Consider the following 17702-nt stretch of genomic DNA (forward strand, 5'->3'; position numbering starts at 1 on the left):
TCAAGTTGCTAAATCAGTTTTGTTCCAGTACAACCCTATGCTTTATGCTATAATGCCAGTGTTGCGTATTTGGGAGGAACCCAAGTCCTCCATTTCAGGAACAATAATGGACATAGAATAGGTATTGCCCAAGTCCAAGAATGCACTGGTTTGCCGCAAAAAACTTGTTGTAATGTGTCCAATCAAGGCCAATTTCTCCTTCCATTCTTTGTCATGGCCAGGGCTTTTTTTCAGCGGGAACGTGGTGGAATGGAGTTCCGGCACCTCTTGAAAATGGTCACATGGCCAGTGGCCCCGCCCCCTGATCTCCAGACAGAGGGGAGTTTAGATTGCCCTCCGTGCCAGTGGCGCGGAGGCCAATCTAAACTCCCCTTTGTCTGGAGATCAGGGGGCGGGGCCACTGGCCATGTGACCATTTTCTCCGAGGGCAATTGAAACTTTAAAAAACTCCCCCCTTGTTCCAGCTGACCCAAACTGACGTCATTGTGCGGTCCTGAGTTCCACCACTGAGTTCCACCACCTCTTTTCCCAGGAAAAAAAGCCCTAGTCATGGCTATGGCAAGATGTTCAGAAATGGGAAGTACAAGTGAGAACCACACCAGTTCAAAGCCCAACTACCACCTCACAATAGAATGCTTGTGTGATGCAAATGGGGAGATAGTCTTTTGCCTACTTAATAGTTGGGGATGCTTCTTTAAGGGGCAGTCTCTCTACAGTGTGGGGTCTGAGACCAATATTATTGTTGACATGGGCAGAGAAATTGTTGAGAAGCATCTAGCTGCACTGGGTGTGTACAAATCCCCTGGGGCAGATGGGATGCACCCGAGAGTGCCTAAAGAACTTTCAAGAGAGATTGCAGACCCTGTGTCGATCATCTTCCAGGCCTCTTGGAGGACAGGTGGTATACTGGAAGACTGGAGGAGGCCAAATGTCACCCCAATCTTCAAGAAAGGGGAAAAGGACCATCTTGGGAATTACAGGCCAGGCAACTTGACCTCTGTCCCAGGGAAGATACTAGAGCAGATATTAAAGGTGTCAATCTGCAAGCATCTGCTGGACAACATGGTGATGTGGGGAAGTGAGCATGGATTTGTCCCCAACAGGTTCCTGCCAGACCAACCTCATCTCCTTCTATGACCGAGTGATAGGTTTACTGGATTGCAGGAATTCTGTTCATGTAGTTTATCTGGATTTCAGTAAAGCTTTTGACAAGGTTCCTCATGATATTCTGATGGTTAAATTAGAGGACTGTGAACTGGACTCTAGGATGGTTAGATGGATAGGCAGCTGGTTGGATAGCCACACGCAAAGAGTAGTTGGAAATGGCATCACGTCTGATTGGAGGGAGGTGTCCAGTGGGTGCTACAGGGCTTGGTTCTGGGCCTGGTGTTTTTCAATATTTTTATAAATGATCTGGACAAGGGTGTGAAAGGATTCAATTTGCAGATGACGCCAAATTGGTTGGAGTAGCAAACACCCTTGAAGATAGAGGTAGACTTCAAAGAAATCTGAACACACTGGGAAAGTGGGCAGGTTAGAATAAGATGCAATTTAATACAGATTAGTGTTGATTCTGCACCTGGGTAACAAAAATACAAAGCATGCATACTGGACGAAGTATGCATCTGGGTAGCCGTGTGTGTGAACAAGATCTTGGGATACAGGGGGAAAGGAAGCTAAATATGAGCAGTCAGTGTGATGCAGCAGCAAAAAAGGCAAACACAATCTTGGGGTGTATCAACAAAGGCCTAACATCTAAATCACAGGATGTCATTGTCCCACTATATACTGTGTTAATCTGGCCCCACCTGGAGTATTGTGTAGAGTTCTGGAGGCCTCACTTCAAAAAGGATGTGGACAAATTGGAACAGGTGCAGAAGACAGCAACCAGGATGATCAGAGGCCTGGGGACAAGCCGGTTGAAAGACTGAGGGACCTGGGGATGTTCAGTTTGGAGAAAAGGCGGTTGAGGGGGGGACATGATTGCTCTCGGCTGTCACTTAGAGGAAGAGAAGGAGCTGTTCCTGTTGGCAACAGAGGATAGGACTTGAAACAGTGAGTTTAAACTACAGGAAGAAAGGTACTGGCTGGACATTAGGAAAAACTTTTTCTTGTTAAGAATAATCCAGAAGTGGAATTGGCTGCCTAGGGATGTGATGGGTTCCCCCTCATTGGCAGTCTTCAAGGAGCAGCTGGATGAATACTTGTCAGGGATGCTTTAGGCCGTTCCTGCATTGGGATTGGACTAGCTGGTCTGCTACACCCCTTCCAACTTTATGATCATATTATTTTGTTTGTGTCTCTGTTAGTGGGACTGCCGAGATCCACCACAGCCCCTGGAATAAGATTCCCTCCACATCCTCGCACATTTAAAGAAAAACAACATTTAAAATGAAAGGAACAAAGAACAAAAGGGAGGGAAATAAGCTCCATTGACTTCAGTGGGTTTTACATAGGGTTGCCAGCTCCAGGTTGGGAAATTCCTGGAGATTTTGGGGGTGGAGCCTGGAGAAGGCGGAGTTTGGGGAGAGGAGGGACTCCTCAGGATGGAGACTGAGGCAGTGGGGCAGACACCACTTTTGGATCTGTCCACCTCATCACCATGGCCTCCCGTTGCAGCATCCAAAATAAGAGGCCTCATCTCCTCCCTCTGTGCTGGTAAGTCCCCTGGCAAAGACCTGATCCCTCATGAGTTGTTTAAATCCTTTCCTGACTGGTGGGTGCCCATCTTTACCCAGATAAATCTAACCAGTGTTTTTCCCTCAGGATGGAAATTAAGGCTGAATCTACACTTACCGGCACAGCGCTAAGCAGGCGGAGTTAGAGTGTCTTTCTGGCACCACAAGAGCGGCATCATGGTGCGATGATGTCATAAAATGTGCCAGAAAGACGCTCTCGCTCCACCTGCTTAGCGCTGTGCCGGTAAGTGTGGATTCAGCCTCAGTATTGTAGTCCCAGTATTTAAAAAGGGCTGCAAATCAATCTCCCCAAATTATCGACCAATTCGCCTGCTGGGTATAGCCTCCAAATTGTACAGTACATTTTTTGCAGCAGAAACTGGAGGTCTGGGAGAGAGTTCAGGAAAGGAGAAGGCACTATTGATCAGCCTGATTCTTTACCAGATGGCTCAACACAGTATTAATATATAATATTTATTGTAGTTTTTGTTTTTAATGTTGTAAACCACTTTGGAACTCATTCAAGGAAGAGGCAATATAAAAATCTATAAAATAAAATAAAGACCACCCCAGCAAGGCCATATTGGCAGCTTTCTTCAGTCAATCCAATAGGATTTCTCCTGGCGTTTTCTCCTGTTGTGCCTGGCCGCTAAGAGGTGTACTTGGTTCTTTCAAAACTTGCTGGCTGATATGAGAAACAAGCGGATGGGGGTGTTGTTGCTTTAGCAAGCTGCAGAAGAAAGAAAGAGCACGTGCATGGAGACTGGGCACAGCGGTTGCAGGCTTATTGAATTTGAAAATGTTCTCACTGTTTTTTTACTGGACTGAAAGAGAAAATACTGGACTGTCCAGTTCAAAACTGGACACCTGGCAACATTAGCCAAGACAAACATTCTGTAAGCTTATGGTGCTGGTCAGCTGATAATAACAGTAACTGCGCTTATATACCGCTCTTCTAGACAGATTAGTACCTCACCCAGAGCGGTGAACAAGTTAATATTATTATCCCCACAACACAGCTGGGGAGCTGGGGCTGAGAGGAGTGGCTTACCAAAGGCCACCTACTGAGCTCATGGCAGTCATGGGATTTGAACCAGTAGAATGCTGATTTGTAGCCAAACTACTTAACCACTGTGCTATAACAGGAAACAAGCAGTCCCCTAGTTGGAGAAGGGGATACCCCGCTCCCAGCCTCTGGCTCTCAGCCTCTGCCCTCCACATAGCCGGTGTGTGTGTGGGGGGGGGAGTGCAGGGAATGGGCCCAGATGCTCCAATGCGCGCCCATTGTGGGGACCTTCCCTTCCTCGTCATGCCAGGAATGACGTCATTCCTGGCGTGACAAGGAAGAGCTCTAGAGAGCACACGCATGCAAATTAAGTCCCCCCTGTGCATGCTCCTGTATGTGCCCCCAACAACCTCCTCCACCCCCTGGGTTGGGCTCCAGGGGATCTAGCAACCCTAGTTGGGAAGGCATAATAGCATTTGACCATAGTTTTCTAACTCAGGAGAAGCCCATTTGAAGTGGAAGCAGAGTCACGTATGGCAAGGTTTCCACCATGGCTCATTTGGGCCTCAACAAAACCCTTAGTTCTGAGGAGAAGCAAATAGCTGTAACAAATTCTGCTGACTTCTGAAAAGTAGCTTACGTTTCTGTGGGGGTTAGTGAGGAGGGACTGAAACAGAGGAGGTATCTCTTTGGCCACTAGTACTCCATACTGGCTCATACAAGCTTACTTGCACTCCTGGCTGACTAAAACCACCAGTGGCCCCGGTTACTTATCTGCATCTATGTTGCCCCAGAATAACTTTGCAGACAATAATCATGAACATTTATATACCACTTTTTGAAGTTCAGACAGAGCACTTCATATCTCAGTAATCTACAAGTGGATAGCCATCTCTAAATTTGTATTAATATTATATGTTTTTTAGATTGTGATCCCTTTGGAAAAACTGCTGTGAGGATCTGAAATGTACTGCAGGCTACAAGGGGTGAGAGAAGAACAATTTCTAACATGATGTGCAATTTAAACAAAGGACTTCCGGGTTTGCAGCCACAACTCTGCACTAGCCACTAACATATTAATGATCCTTTTTATAGGAAGTCTTCGGGAGCATTTTACATGCTCCATTTAAAATGTTTCTCAACCATCTCTTCCCATGTGACAACAGCTGTTCCTCCCCTTTCCCTCCCTAGAGGGTTCTTTCTAAGTCCAATAATATCCTTGTGTGATTGACAGCAACTGACACATTTAGTCCTCAGAATCATGATGCCATTCGAAAGAGAAAAATAAGAGTACCGTGAGGCGAAAATCTCATGAAAGATTCACCTGTCATCGCTATTCAGTTTAGGTATGAAATAGGACAGTGAAGTCTGAATCCACAATTAAGACAGGAAGAGGTAATTTGACATTCTCTAAAGGAAAAGAATTTGGCTGTGACCAAAATAGCTATAAAAGTTTAGGCTCCAGCTCATGCCTACCTACAGAACATGATTTCTTCTTGGAGAAGCAGCTGGTAGATCGTACTGGACCTGACAAAGATATGAACCAACTCATTCCATAGCCTCGCATGAGAGACTGGCAGCTTTCCACGCTAGCCATTTTGTCAAGCATTGTCCTCATTCATTCACATGGTTATTATGAAGAACCCAGATGTCACTGCAGTCCAGTATTTCTGTTCTTCTCCCTTTGCTTCCATTGTGCAATAGAGACGCAGATGACTTTGAAAGGGTATGTTGCTTTGCATGTTTGAAATACCACAGAAAGAAAGGAGTAATATGCTGGCTGTGTGACTCCCTTATTCATATAATTGGTTAAAGTGATGATTGCCTGTTCAGGAGCAGCCGTAGCCATCGAATGCTTTCCCTTTTTAGGCGATGGTAAGGGCTATTACTGAAGAACTTACCGCGTTCTGCTTATGCAACCCCATCTGCTAGATTGGGCCTGGAGCCACACACGTGGCAGGTTTTTTGGGTTTGTGGTTCTTCATACAGATAGGCAGAACAGGATTGGAACAGAACACCATAAAACAATTTATACTTTAACAGCACAGACTCTCTAGCAGTGTTTTATGGGTAACAATTCCTCACCTTCATTTCCCCTCCAGCTATAACGGGGGAGATGCTGCCCATAGATAACTGAAGCAAAATGTCAAACCCATACCCTCTTGACCTGGACTGGAGACAAGGGAAAAGACGGCCCTTGTAAAAACTGCTGCTGAAAACGATGCTTCCCTGTTGCTGCGTGGGAAGGCCCGCCCTGCAGAGAGAATGGACCTCCCTATCTTGAAAGACATCAATGGAAAGCTTCTGCAAATTGAACAAAGCTTCGAAAACTTTTAAGTGGTAAAGAGATTTATCTTTGCGGCTGATTCCCTTGTCCAATTTTTCCTTTCAAAAGTAGAACGTTTCTCCTGAGATGTAGTGACTCATTCTCTTAAATTAAAAGAAAAAAAAATCCTCATCTTTTTGAATCCTTTTTTTTTCATATACGTTATAGGCAAGGAGTTCTTTAGGCAACTATCAAGTCACACGCTGGCTTCTGAGATTGCTATAGCAACCCTGCACAACACTATAGGGAGGAAATCATAGGAAAAGTAAGGTTGGATTGGCAGGTGGCAACTTGAGGAGAAAGGGGGGGAAGTGAAGGTGTGTGACTAGGAATTCTTTCATTCGCAGAGTTCTTTCATAAGTTTACAATAAAAGCAAAGGATAGTTTCCTATTTGCTGTGTATCTATAGTGCTACATTATCCGCTATCTTTACAGTTTCAGTCTGGACCATTGGGGGTGGGGGGCTTAATTTACCTCTGCAACGTACTTCAAAATTGGGAACAAAGAGCAAAAAATTAGCACAATTAATTTTAACCTTCAGAGTATGTTGGAAGGTATATTATTCCAGTAGTGCTTTAGAGAAAAAATTGGAGAGATGATCTGAACATGTTAAGAAACGAAATACCTTTAAAAAAAGGCCGCTTAACATTAAGAAAGATCTTGCAGCTCTAACTAGCAATCTAAACTAGGCTTCATTTTCCAACCACCTGAATCAGGAGTGCATCAGAAGTATACTGACTAGACATGAAGGTTCCATTTAACTATGATAGCAAATGCTACTGGTGTTCATCCAACCATCCATGGCCTTTTCAGAGCAAAATACTGTCTCCCTCCCTTCTGCAGTTCATTAAGATTTTGTTCCTGGGTAACAGTGAATCCTCATGGGGACAAAGTGGAGGTTTGCAGTGGGAGGGTAGAATTGGCAGAAATCATGTCCCCCTCCCAAAGATGGCAGTGCTGTGTCATCGGAGGAACTGCAACATTGCAAGTGTGCCACAGTTACTTTCATGAAATGTGTCTAGAGCTTTAAAAAGCAATGGAAGCCAGTGGTTGCTTTGTGGCTATGAATGCCTTATGTGACTGAGTGACGTCGTTCTGGCAAAAGGATTTTGACTCCAATGAAAAATTGAAGCATTTTGAATTTAGTGATTAAAACTATTCACATTTTCATCCTGAGTATTTCTGCTGAGGTCATCATGAACACATTTACTGGAAAGCATTAAAAGGTGTGGGTGGGAGCTCAGTCCATTTTAACTGCCTAAAGCCATCATACTTTAGGGCTTGGTGAGTTGCAGAGGAGGGAGACAGGAAAACTGTGTGAGCTAATGTGCTGACAACGGAAGGAATGGTGGTGACTGGCAGTGAGTAGGAGAAGATGTTTGCTTAGGCTTGACACAAGGATGGGCAGCCAGAGTAGCTGGGCTTAGCCGTATCACTTACAGAACAGCTTCCCAAAGAAACTGCTCGTCAGTTAGAGCTCAATCAGCAGATCAAAACCTTATTCATTAAAATAAGTACCTGTAGAACTCTCCTTTTTAAAACTGAAGTTGTTTGTGCCCTTGTTATTGGTTGTCTTTATAATTTTTGTGTCTTACGCATTTTCACTGGTTTAAGTTATTTCACAAGTCACTTCAGCTTTTAGGAAGGGGAATTATATATCTCCAGAGATCACCATGGCCTAGGAGTATCTTTGGTTTTCGATGCCAGGCTAAATCGGAAAATATCCAGCAATCAAGGAAATATTGCCCCAGAATATCTAAAACTTGTATTTGCTTTGCCTCTGCATATTCAAAGCTTGTTTCCATCAGAGTTAAAGCCACTGAACGGGATGCCTCTTCCCCAGCTGCCAACAGCTGGCGTAGCAGTGGTAGTCTTGGGTCCCCATGAGTCCTCTGTGATGGAGAAAGCAGTGAAAGGTGCCAACAGCTGCCCTGTTGTCACAACCATCAAGTTCTATCACTCAGACCCTTCAGTCTTGAATAACACTTAAATCAGAGCTCCACCCTTCTTGGCATTTTTTTTTAATAAATGCAGCCACCAATGCATTTCTTTGCATTCCACCTTTTCTCCATGGAGTCCAACCTGGCTCACGTTTTTCCTTCATTTTATGCTCACAGCAATACTCTGAAGGAGGTTAGGTTAGTATAAAAAGCCTAAGGTCATTCAGCAAATTTTGTAGCAGAGCTGAGGTATTTAAATCCGCATCTCCCTGGTCCACCCTCCAACAGCTTCCTTATATTACAGTGGTTTATCATATACAATGCCCATCAACTAAAGTCCAGTAACTTTCTTCCCCTTAAAAATCCTACTTTGTCTACGTCAGTACCTTTAAGGAAGGAATTATTCAACTTTTTAAATCCAAATTTTATAATCCCTCTTTCAATAAAGAAAACGTCCTGTAAGGTTCAACTTTGATTGGGCCCTTTCCTTCCTTATGAATTAGTACAGTAGCTTTCAAACTGTATTTCAAGGGATCCTGGGACGCCATGGAAAGTCATTAGGGATTCTTCAGTGAGAAGAACACTGCTAGCAGCCTCACTATCAGGCTTTGCAATGTGTAGCCACAGGTACTGAGTGTTCTAGAGTTACTCTTAGAGAAGCAACAAGCCAGAACCTCAAGAACATGTTTCAACTCAGGAGAGCCTTGAAAGCTGACATCTGTCAAGATCTGATGACGTTTCAATAGTGGGGCTTGGCAAGCAAAGAGCAAATGAAAGATGCATTAGAAAACCCATAAAAGCTGCATTTTATCTTTACCTTTTCAAGGTACTTAGTAAAAGCTCTGATATGTTTAAATGTATTCATACTGGCAAAGGACAGTGAAGTGGTGGAGTCTTCTTGGTTACACAGGCAATAGTCTATCTACATAAACTCACCCTCCACTAGATAGTCTCCATTTGGAAAACTAAAATAGTGCATCTTTACGGAAGTAATCTCCATCCCAGGACCAGCTGCATGTTAGAAATGAGCACACAATGGCTGCCAAAAATAGTGCCAAATATCTTTTGCTTAGTACTTATATGTTCATGAGCAATACAGCAAATGAACAAAACACTTGTTTGGACCCTGCCCCAGATGGGCTGAGAGCTAGTTTAGTGTAGTGGTTAGAAGTGGCAGGACTCAAATCTGGAGAACCAGCTTTGATTCCCCACTCCTCAGCTTGAAGCCAGCTGGGTGACGTGGGGTCAGTCACAGTTCTTCCAGCGCTCCCTCAGCCCCACCCACCTCACAGGGTGATTGTTCTGGGAATAATAATAACATATTTGTAAACTGCTCTGAGTGGGCGTTAAGTTGTCCTGAAGGGCGGTATATAAATAAGATATTATTATTAATTAGGTGGTAAGAATCACACTGAATTGAAAGATCCAGCCACTTGGCCTCTGGAATTCCATCTAGATCCCTTTTCAGGTGCTTTAAAAAAAACCTTTAGCAAAGTAGATCACTTTTCTTTTTTGCAATCTTCATAATCAGACTTCTGTTTTAACTGAAGATGCTCAGTGCTCCGGAAGAGCTTTGACAACTCTTCCAATTCTTGGACATGCCAATTTCTAGACGCCCTTGCTAATTATATATAAACAAATACACATGCGCGCACCTTAATTTCCTACCCAATAATAATGCAAAGGCAAATGAATGTTTGTGCTTCTTTCTGCATCACTTTAACCATACTCCCTCCAAGAACATAAATCTCAAAGCTTAAATTCTCCTTTAGTATTTACCACAAGCAAGAGACCAACAGGACAACAAAACTGTTTGAAAAAAAATTAAATATTTAACAGTGACCATTTATTTTTCGATTTTCTCATTTTACAAAAAAAGCAGGTATAAAAAACGAGCAAAGGTTTCAGAATTCCTTACCAGTTCTTGGATATGAACTGGCATTAAGTATAAATGAAACATACTGGTCAGCTTTGCTCCCAAGTAATTAATATTCATGCTGATTCCAGGTCTGGAATGCACTAGGTCTCCTGCATTTGATTTATAAGCACTTAATTTTTGTTTCTTGGTCAATACTTTCTCCTATAATACAACAAGGAACCTGGCCCGATTAGGAACAGAGGTCAAGCTTTTTTAGGTCTCTGGTACCTCAACACTGATTTCTGCATCTTAAGGCAGAACCACACATTACACACGTAGCTTCTACTAAAACCAGCACCCTTATCAAATTTCCCTTCCCCCAGGGCCAGTTGTGCTATCTCTAGCTGTCATCACATCATGTTTCTACATTACCTGTAACCAATGAGGAATGTGGGCAGGGAAACATATATGGGGAAAGAGATCCTATGCTTTATAACAGAGAGGAGAACCTGACACAAGGGTGCTATTTTTGACATGGTCCCAAGTCAAGTATAACAGGTAGTTCTGTGTTAAAATGTTAAACACACACATTAGATCATCAAGAGGCAACCACTATAAGGAGTTCCAGAAAAATTGTTCCATTTCCCTCTTCTGATGGCTCATCACAGAAATAAGGACATTTCTCCCCTTATTGATGAACCTTATTGGTTCATCATATAATGGACTGCAAAGGAACACTGTGAGAAACACTTATGAATAACGTTCATCCACTGAGGGATACCTTGCCTGATGTTGTACAGATAGAATCTGATCAGGAAACACAAAGTCCAGTTTCCATTACTAGTAAGGGAATGCTGCCTGATCAGCAAAACAATTTAGACATCGGCCGCAATCCCCTCCATCTTCTCAGGTCTCGCCAAAAAAGGGGGAAAGTGGAAGTATCCTGTTATGAACCTCTGAAAATGCAAATCATCCTATGCAAACACTGTACATGAATAACTGAAATGCTTTGAGAGTACCAAATCTTTTTACAAACGAAATTGCTCCTCTATAATTATCCGATATTTAATAACAAAAAAACCTGATATGCATATTATACCATAGATATGAAAAAGCAAGAAGGCAAGCTGAGACAGAGAGAGAGATGCTACCCACAGGGCAGTGATGGCATTTGGTTGTTTTGGTCTTTGTTACCAGCATTTCCCAAACCCAGGGCAGAAGGGCACTTCCTGCTGGACTTAAACTGTTTTCCTGGCAGTTAAGACACGGACAATGGAGCCTACACCTCCAGCAGCAAGAGCCTGAAAACCAAAGACAAGAAACAAGAAGTTAAATAATCACAGAATATCAATACTAGTATCAGCATAATTTATTGTTCCAACCAATAGGATCATCACAGTCACAATTATAACTGGACTTCTATCCATTTCACAAGACACAAGCAGCATTTTTCTATCAGGTGTACTCAATGAGATTTTGACAGCATTTATTTCTAAGGAAATATAGCAGTTGGTGCACTAATATGCATGGACCTCCCTTCATCTCTTATTTTTCAATCAGTCAACATTTGATGATTGACAGCTAGGTGAACTGAGTCCTCTGAAACTTACTGCATGAGATGAACTATGAGATGATGTGAAACATTTATCTGGATAATTAGATTTGTGGAGGCTCATGCCCACATAGAAATCATCTTCTGATGTCTTAAGAAAATGATGGGATATGCATGAATAAATCTGCCATACATGAATATAGTAGCTCTAAGTTATAACGAAGTAACAAAAAGATGGATGGTATAACCATTTTTATCTTCCATGAATTTATCCCCTTCTTTTTTTAAGAACCCTAATAACTGTATGGGCAGCCACTATGACCTAGTCTACACATGTAGCAGAATGAGGTGTGGATGTAATGTGATAAAAGAGGCTGTAGGTGGGAGAGTCACATATTCCCATGCAAAAGCTCCCTGTAAATAAACAAGCACAGAATGGAAATAAAAGGTGAAAGATCCTGGGCTACTCTTTTGATTGTACTAATTTTCTACATACAGGGAATTATTAATACAGTATTGGGGAACTAGACCAGGCCCAAGTAAAAGTGCAGTGAGGTTTATTGTGCTTTCTGTAAGAAAAAAACAAATTCCTTTTACTAACGATGAAGTCTGCAGTTGCTCATTCAACTGGCTGTCCTCTAGTTCTGTGAAGAAGTAACCTTTCCAATTCATTCATAATTTTATTCTCTCATATTCCACAAGCACATGGTGCCTCTTTTTAAAGCTAAAGTACATCAGCCTTTGATATTCTTCCATGCAACTCTTTTAGTCATGTTGTTATGCAGTTACTGCCACTCATGGCGGGAGGGAGGGGGATTACGTAAAACAGCCACATGGAAACCAAATGTTTCTTTGACTGCTTTAAAGCAATGCATTAACCACTAAACCATGAGGTATGAGTGATCATTCTCTTCAATGATTATTCTGTACTGGTACCAGCCTTCTGACTGAAGAGAAGTCAGAAGGTTCTTTATTCCAGGTCTTTGGGAACACCTTGTAACCCAGCCAATGATCTCTCAATGTTGTCTTTTAAGAACTTTCATTTAAAATCATTCTACTTATCCTTGAACAGATGAAATAAACAAGAATCACAATTATACAGGGAAGACTAGAAGATGTACACAAAATAATAAAAAGCATACATATCATCCCTTCTCCTACATAGTATAACCCTGAGCACCTGACACCTAGCCAGCATTTAAAAATAAATGTGATTTCTAAAATTCTCACCAACTTTTTCCAGAAAAGATAGTTCCACAACAAGCCAGAGTAGAGAGATTCAGGGGTTTTAGAGTGTGGCTATCTAATATAGACATAATTATGTGAGCCTCACATGACTTTATTCAACAACCTAAATCATTTTCTCTGAAGGCATGATGTTAGACACCTCTGAGCATTCCAAAGAGTAATTGTTGCAAACTCTGTTTCCTTTTGTTCTAAGACTTATTCTGGGTATAAACCCATTGATTCATATGTTATTCTTCTCAAGGCTGAAGTTAGCTATAATATTAAACACGTTTAAAGATTTACACAAAAAACTAAAAAGCAAACTCTCAGGACCACTTTACAAAATCATCCTAAACGAGAGTTTAAAGTGAAAACCTGCAACGACATTATATCTTTTGCATAAACGTGGCTCTCCTTCTTCTTCCTCTCTTCCTTAGGATATAGAGAAGAGCAAAAGATGGAGAAGCTTTAGCACTTAAAGGCATCAAGAAAATATTTTGGGAGTTGCATTTATCAGACTAAAGGGGTTGTGCGTTGTTTCACGTACCTTTTCATGCCACTGCAGCAGGACAGCACTACTGTTATCAGATGGGCTCTCAAAACCCTTGTAGATGTATTTCATTAAGAGATCGACCCCATTCTTGTCCAAGGACTGTACAGCCTTTTCAATATCATTAGCTTTGAAAGAGATGAGAACCTTGAGAACAATGCTTTCTGCACGATCCTAAGGGCAAATGAAGAGTGTCACAAGCAGGGAAGGAATCACAAAACTTAAAAAAGCATTTCAGTCCAGAGATGTTAATTGAAGTTCTCAGGAGTAAGTCTCATGGAATTCAGTTACTCTTACTTCTGAAATAACAGGCTCTGGATTGAACTGTTAAACCGAGTAACTGTTTAAAGGTATTTGTGGATACTCAATAAGCATCAAGTGTCTAATCAATCGCGTATCTATCTTCAGAGCAAAAATGGACTTGTTCTAGTTTCAAAACCGCAAAGACCTTTTCCAATACTTCTATCAGTTAACTGTGGCCAAAATTAGTCATGTACAAGATATTTTCAAACATATGTTTACGTATACAAAGGAGCTATATTCATCTAACAAAAATCTTCATAATAAACATTCTGAGTAAAGTTTTGTCACAAAAAGCATTTCGCTCATCTCAAAAGAGTAAATATGAGCCCCTGCCATCCAATTTTCCCCCCGGAAAAACTGGGGGGAAAGTTCTTTGGGAATTCTCCCCCCCTTCTCCCCCCAGGAGTTTTCATCTCTACTAGCACTTAGGAAAAAACACATTTTAAATCAGTAACAAAACAAACATATGATCCAATGACACTGAAGAGCATAACACCTCATTGTTCCATTTTCAGAAATGAAATGTTCACAAAACTGTTGAGTAGAACTGTATGCATATTCACAATAATATAATTAATTTCACACTCCCTAGCTTTATAACAAAATTGGTTTGTGAACTTTGTTCATGATTAAAATGATGCTTTTTAGAATCTTCTGCAAGTCTGTTAATGATAGGACATTTTCAAGGTCTTTCATTCATAGGGTTGCCATAGGTCAGAAGCGACTTGATGACACACATGCACACACACACACTCAATAAATGTCCACATTCCCAGCTCAAGCACAGTAGCAAACCCATTAGCGCTCTATGTATTGTCGAAGGCCCACAACAACCACCATTAGCGCTCTGCAAGTTTTTTTAAAAAAAGAATTATTGCTGAGATGTTACAATTCAGCAGTTTTCTTTAGATGGAGTCAAAGAAAACATTCTGAAAATCCAAAGCAGGTTTCAATTTACTATTATACAGTCATAGCCTGTTTCTCCAATTACCTCACCTTTACCGCTTGACTCTTTGTGTTGATTGGAGGATTCTTCAAAGCTGCCTGTAAAGCAGCTGTCATGTTCCCTGTAAAAAAACTGTTAAGGAAACAAAATCTTGACAGGCATCAGAATTCATAAGAGGATACTTTTTATATAGTGAATTTCAATCCTTCCAATGACAATGTAAGTCAACAGTATTATCCCCATTGAGAAGTAGCTCATCAAAGTCCTCTCAGTGAAGTTATGGGCTGTGCTGAAATTTCAACTGGGGCTTCCTGGTTCACATTGTTTTAACACTCTTAACCACTATGCTATGAAGGGTTGGAGCAGTACTCTTAATGGGCCTAAGAGACAAAGCTGAACTAAACCCATTACTAAAACAATGACAACTCAGTTACGTACACAAAGAAACAAGTACACAAACAGCACTGTACCTAGATATGGAGGCACTATAGTACAGCTAAATTCTGGCAGCTGACAAACAAATTCCCAATATTCCTGAATTAAAAACCCATTTACAGGCAAGGTCTGTAGTGCAGGAAACAGAAAGGTATCACCAGTTGTGGTGTATGTCTTTTTGTTTAAGTTTATGGAGATTTCTTGCCTACACATATATTTTCTTTGGACGCTTCTACTCTCTCTCCCTATGGTACCTATGTAAATTCATCAAGAATTATGTGCAATTTTAGTGGCCTGCTTATAAAGAATGTGACCTTGATCAGCTCTGATAAGCAAGAAACCCAACACCATGCTAGAGATAAAGGAAATGCAGATATCCTATTAACAGTAGCGTTGTATGTCAACCAACTTGCAATTCTGTTTTAGAAATGGAAATCCCCCCTTCCCTATTGTGTTCTGATTCATCCCAGAGGCCCTTTGAAATGTATCATAAAAACAGGGTTTTAACGGCAGAGTTGTTTAAATAAAAGCCCAATCCTATGCATTAGTGCGGTTGCTCAGAAATAAGACGGATTGTGCTATATAGGCCTTGCTTCCAAACAAGTGCCTACAATTGCAACATAATATATTTATAACATATGGAATGAATGGGTCGTGCCATCACTAACTAGATGCAACTGTTTCCATAAAAGGAAAGCCCTTGCAGAATTCATGTACTTCCTCTACTGCTTCAGTCTGACAGGAGGAAGTCTGAAGGCTGTTAGTCTCCAGTTTCATTACAAGCAGCTTCAAACACTTGCTCTACAGATGTGCAAGCAAATTAGGATAAGCACAGATATAAATATTAAAGTGCAAAGCTGCCTTCATAAGAATTCAGATTTGGGTGTTCACACTACAGTATGTAAAAAGAATTTTAAACTATTTCCTCTTCAGATCCTTTAGTGTGTTACAAGGCAAGTTTTTGAATGGAAAGAGAGAAAAACTTGCCCCATGCAGCTTTATCAGTTCCGTTTACTCGCAGTTTTGAGCCAATTTGTCACCATTAAATGAATTATAGAAGACTATCATGTCGTTGCTGATTTTGGAGATTATTAAGGGGAAAAAGATTTAGCAACTACACTGTGCTTACAAGATAACTGGGTGAAGCAAAATGTATAGGTCATATAACAGCAGTCCTGAAACCGTCATATTAGATTGTTCCTTACTTTAAAAAAACTAGGCTCGCAGACCCTATATTCTCAACACCATCATTATAACTAATAATAAAACAACCATAGTGCAGTAGACAGAGTGCTGAGACACGCAGCATGACCCCACACACACTCCAGGCGGGCCTCCCTCCACCCTCTGAAGGGAAGCGGCGGGCGCACCCCGCTCTTGTTCTGCTATCGGTAGGCTGGCGGAAGGATATTGCCTCAGACAAGAATCCACCTCGCCCTCATCGGGGCCCACTTGCCCGTCGCCGCCGTCCTCTTCGTCCACGAACTTGTTCTCGTCGTACTCGTCCACGTCCACCCGGCGGAAGCGCGCGGAGGAGACCGTGTGCTTCGCCATCGCCTCAGCTCAGCTCCGACGCTCTGCCTGTCAAAGAAAAGGAAGCGATCGCCGACGCCCACTCTGGCCTCACCGAAGGAAGGAAGCGGTCGCGGGGTGGAGGGTTCCCGGCGTCGTCACTGCACATGCGTGGGAGACGGAGGCCATTGGGCGTTCGCTCCGCTTTTCTTCTGCGCGCGCAGCAAGCCGTTGCTTAGTTTCTCGTTGGGCGTCTTAAACAAAAAAGAAACCGCTACTGACACGCGTCACGTCTTCTCTGTCTTCATCATATATGAAGATATAGCATAATTTAATATCCAATATAAAATATGATATAAACATAAAATATATAAACACAAGTATATAATTATAGAAAATATATACATGTATAAAATATAAACTATAAATAAAATGTGTGTGTATAATAAATTACACATATGTATTAAAAGTGGGTTTTCATAACAGCTTTTTCTTTCGTCTTAAAATTCCTCAAAAAGCCGTTTCGTCGCTGTGCACATGCGTAGAGTAGCCATCGTTATTTCAACTCCTCCCCCGTCCCTCCCTTGAACCAGCTAGCGTCTATCTGCATGGGCCGCACTACAGACTGGTGAATAGTAATACTGGATAGGATTGGTTGAAGGATTGTGGAACACGTGATCCTTACACGGTTCCCACAGAAATAGGACGGACATTGGAAACGGGCGGCGGCCTTGGCCTTCCATATTTAACGAGGGCGGAAGCGTAGGGCTGCAGGCGAGTTAATAGACGCTTGAAGAATGAAGTCGGCCGGCGATGCTTGGAGTGGGCTTCTTCGAAATGGTTACCGCTTAACCCCTCCGCTTAATTCTTCAGCCTCCTTAGTACGATTTATAAATTGCTTCCTTCTCAAGTTGGGGAGGAAGTAGAGGTGTTCATTTTTTTTTCTTTGACAGTGGAACAGTGTAGCGATAGACGTGCCAATTTCCAGGTCGGATCGCACCAGCCACTCCCAAGAGCGAGATTCGTACAGGGAGAAAATGTAGAGGGGGAACAGAAGTGAAGCTCTTATTTTTCTACCTCTGGCAATGTTTCCCTGCTTGCTAGCAACTATGTTGAATATAGAGTATTCGAGAAGGTACAGGAGTCCTGCCAACTTTCCAGATAGTAAAACTAGTGTCAGTAAGAGTAGCAATTGGCAAAAATTCACCCGGAGCCCCCTCTTTATTTCTAGCAAATGGGCCACAGTATCTGGTGTATTCCCATCTAGAATATTTATTTAATTAATGTACAGACCTCCTTTCTCGGTGAGTTTCAAGGCGGATTACATGGTGTAAAACAATGTAATCCAATGGCCAGAGACATCTAATCA

At 42.0% G+C, this 17702-nt stretch overlaps 1 protein-coding gene across 1 annotated transcript; it reads right to left on the reverse strand.

The window, feature by feature from the left end:
• Positions 1 to 9774: 9774 nt before the first annotated feature.
• Positions 9775 to 16507, reverse strand: ARPC5 (actin related protein 2/3 complex subunit 5). The gene is made up of 4 exons (XM_054981844.1): positions 16232 to 16507; positions 14437 to 14508; positions 13135 to 13311; positions 9775 to 11109 (listed from the first exon to the last, which is right to left on the reverse strand). Exons 1-4 carry the CDS (start codon positions 16373 to 16375, stop codon positions 11047 to 11049), a joined length of 456 nt encoding a protein of 151 aa, XP_054837819.1. The 5' UTR covers positions 16376 to 16507; the 3' UTR covers positions 9775 to 11046.
• Between the last annotated feature and the right edge of the window lie 1195 nt (positions 16508 to 17702).

The sequence above is a fragment of the Eublepharis macularius genome, chromosome 5 (genome assembly GCF_028583425.1).
Source record: "Eublepharis macularius isolate TG4126 chromosome 5, MPM_Emac_v1.0, whole genome shotgun sequence".
Lineage (NCBI taxonomy): Eukaryota > Metazoa > Chordata > Lepidosauria > Squamata > Eublepharidae > Eublepharis > Eublepharis macularius.

Bases quoted from the DNA above. Each gene is read 5' to 3' on its own strand.
- ARPC5 (XM_054981844.1), bottom strand. From the start codon at position 16,375: ATGGCGAAGCACACGGTCTCCTCCGCGCGCTTCCGCCGGGTGGACGTG. The intron at 14,509-16,231 runs TATCCTTCCGCC...AGTTTTTTTACA, and splicing joins TGGATTCTTGTCTGAGGCAA to GGGAACATGACAGCTGCTTT. The intron at 13,312-14,436 runs GTGAGGTAATTG...ATTTGCCCTTAG, and splicing joins CAAAGAGTCAAGCGGTAAAG to GATCGTGCAGAAAGCATTGT.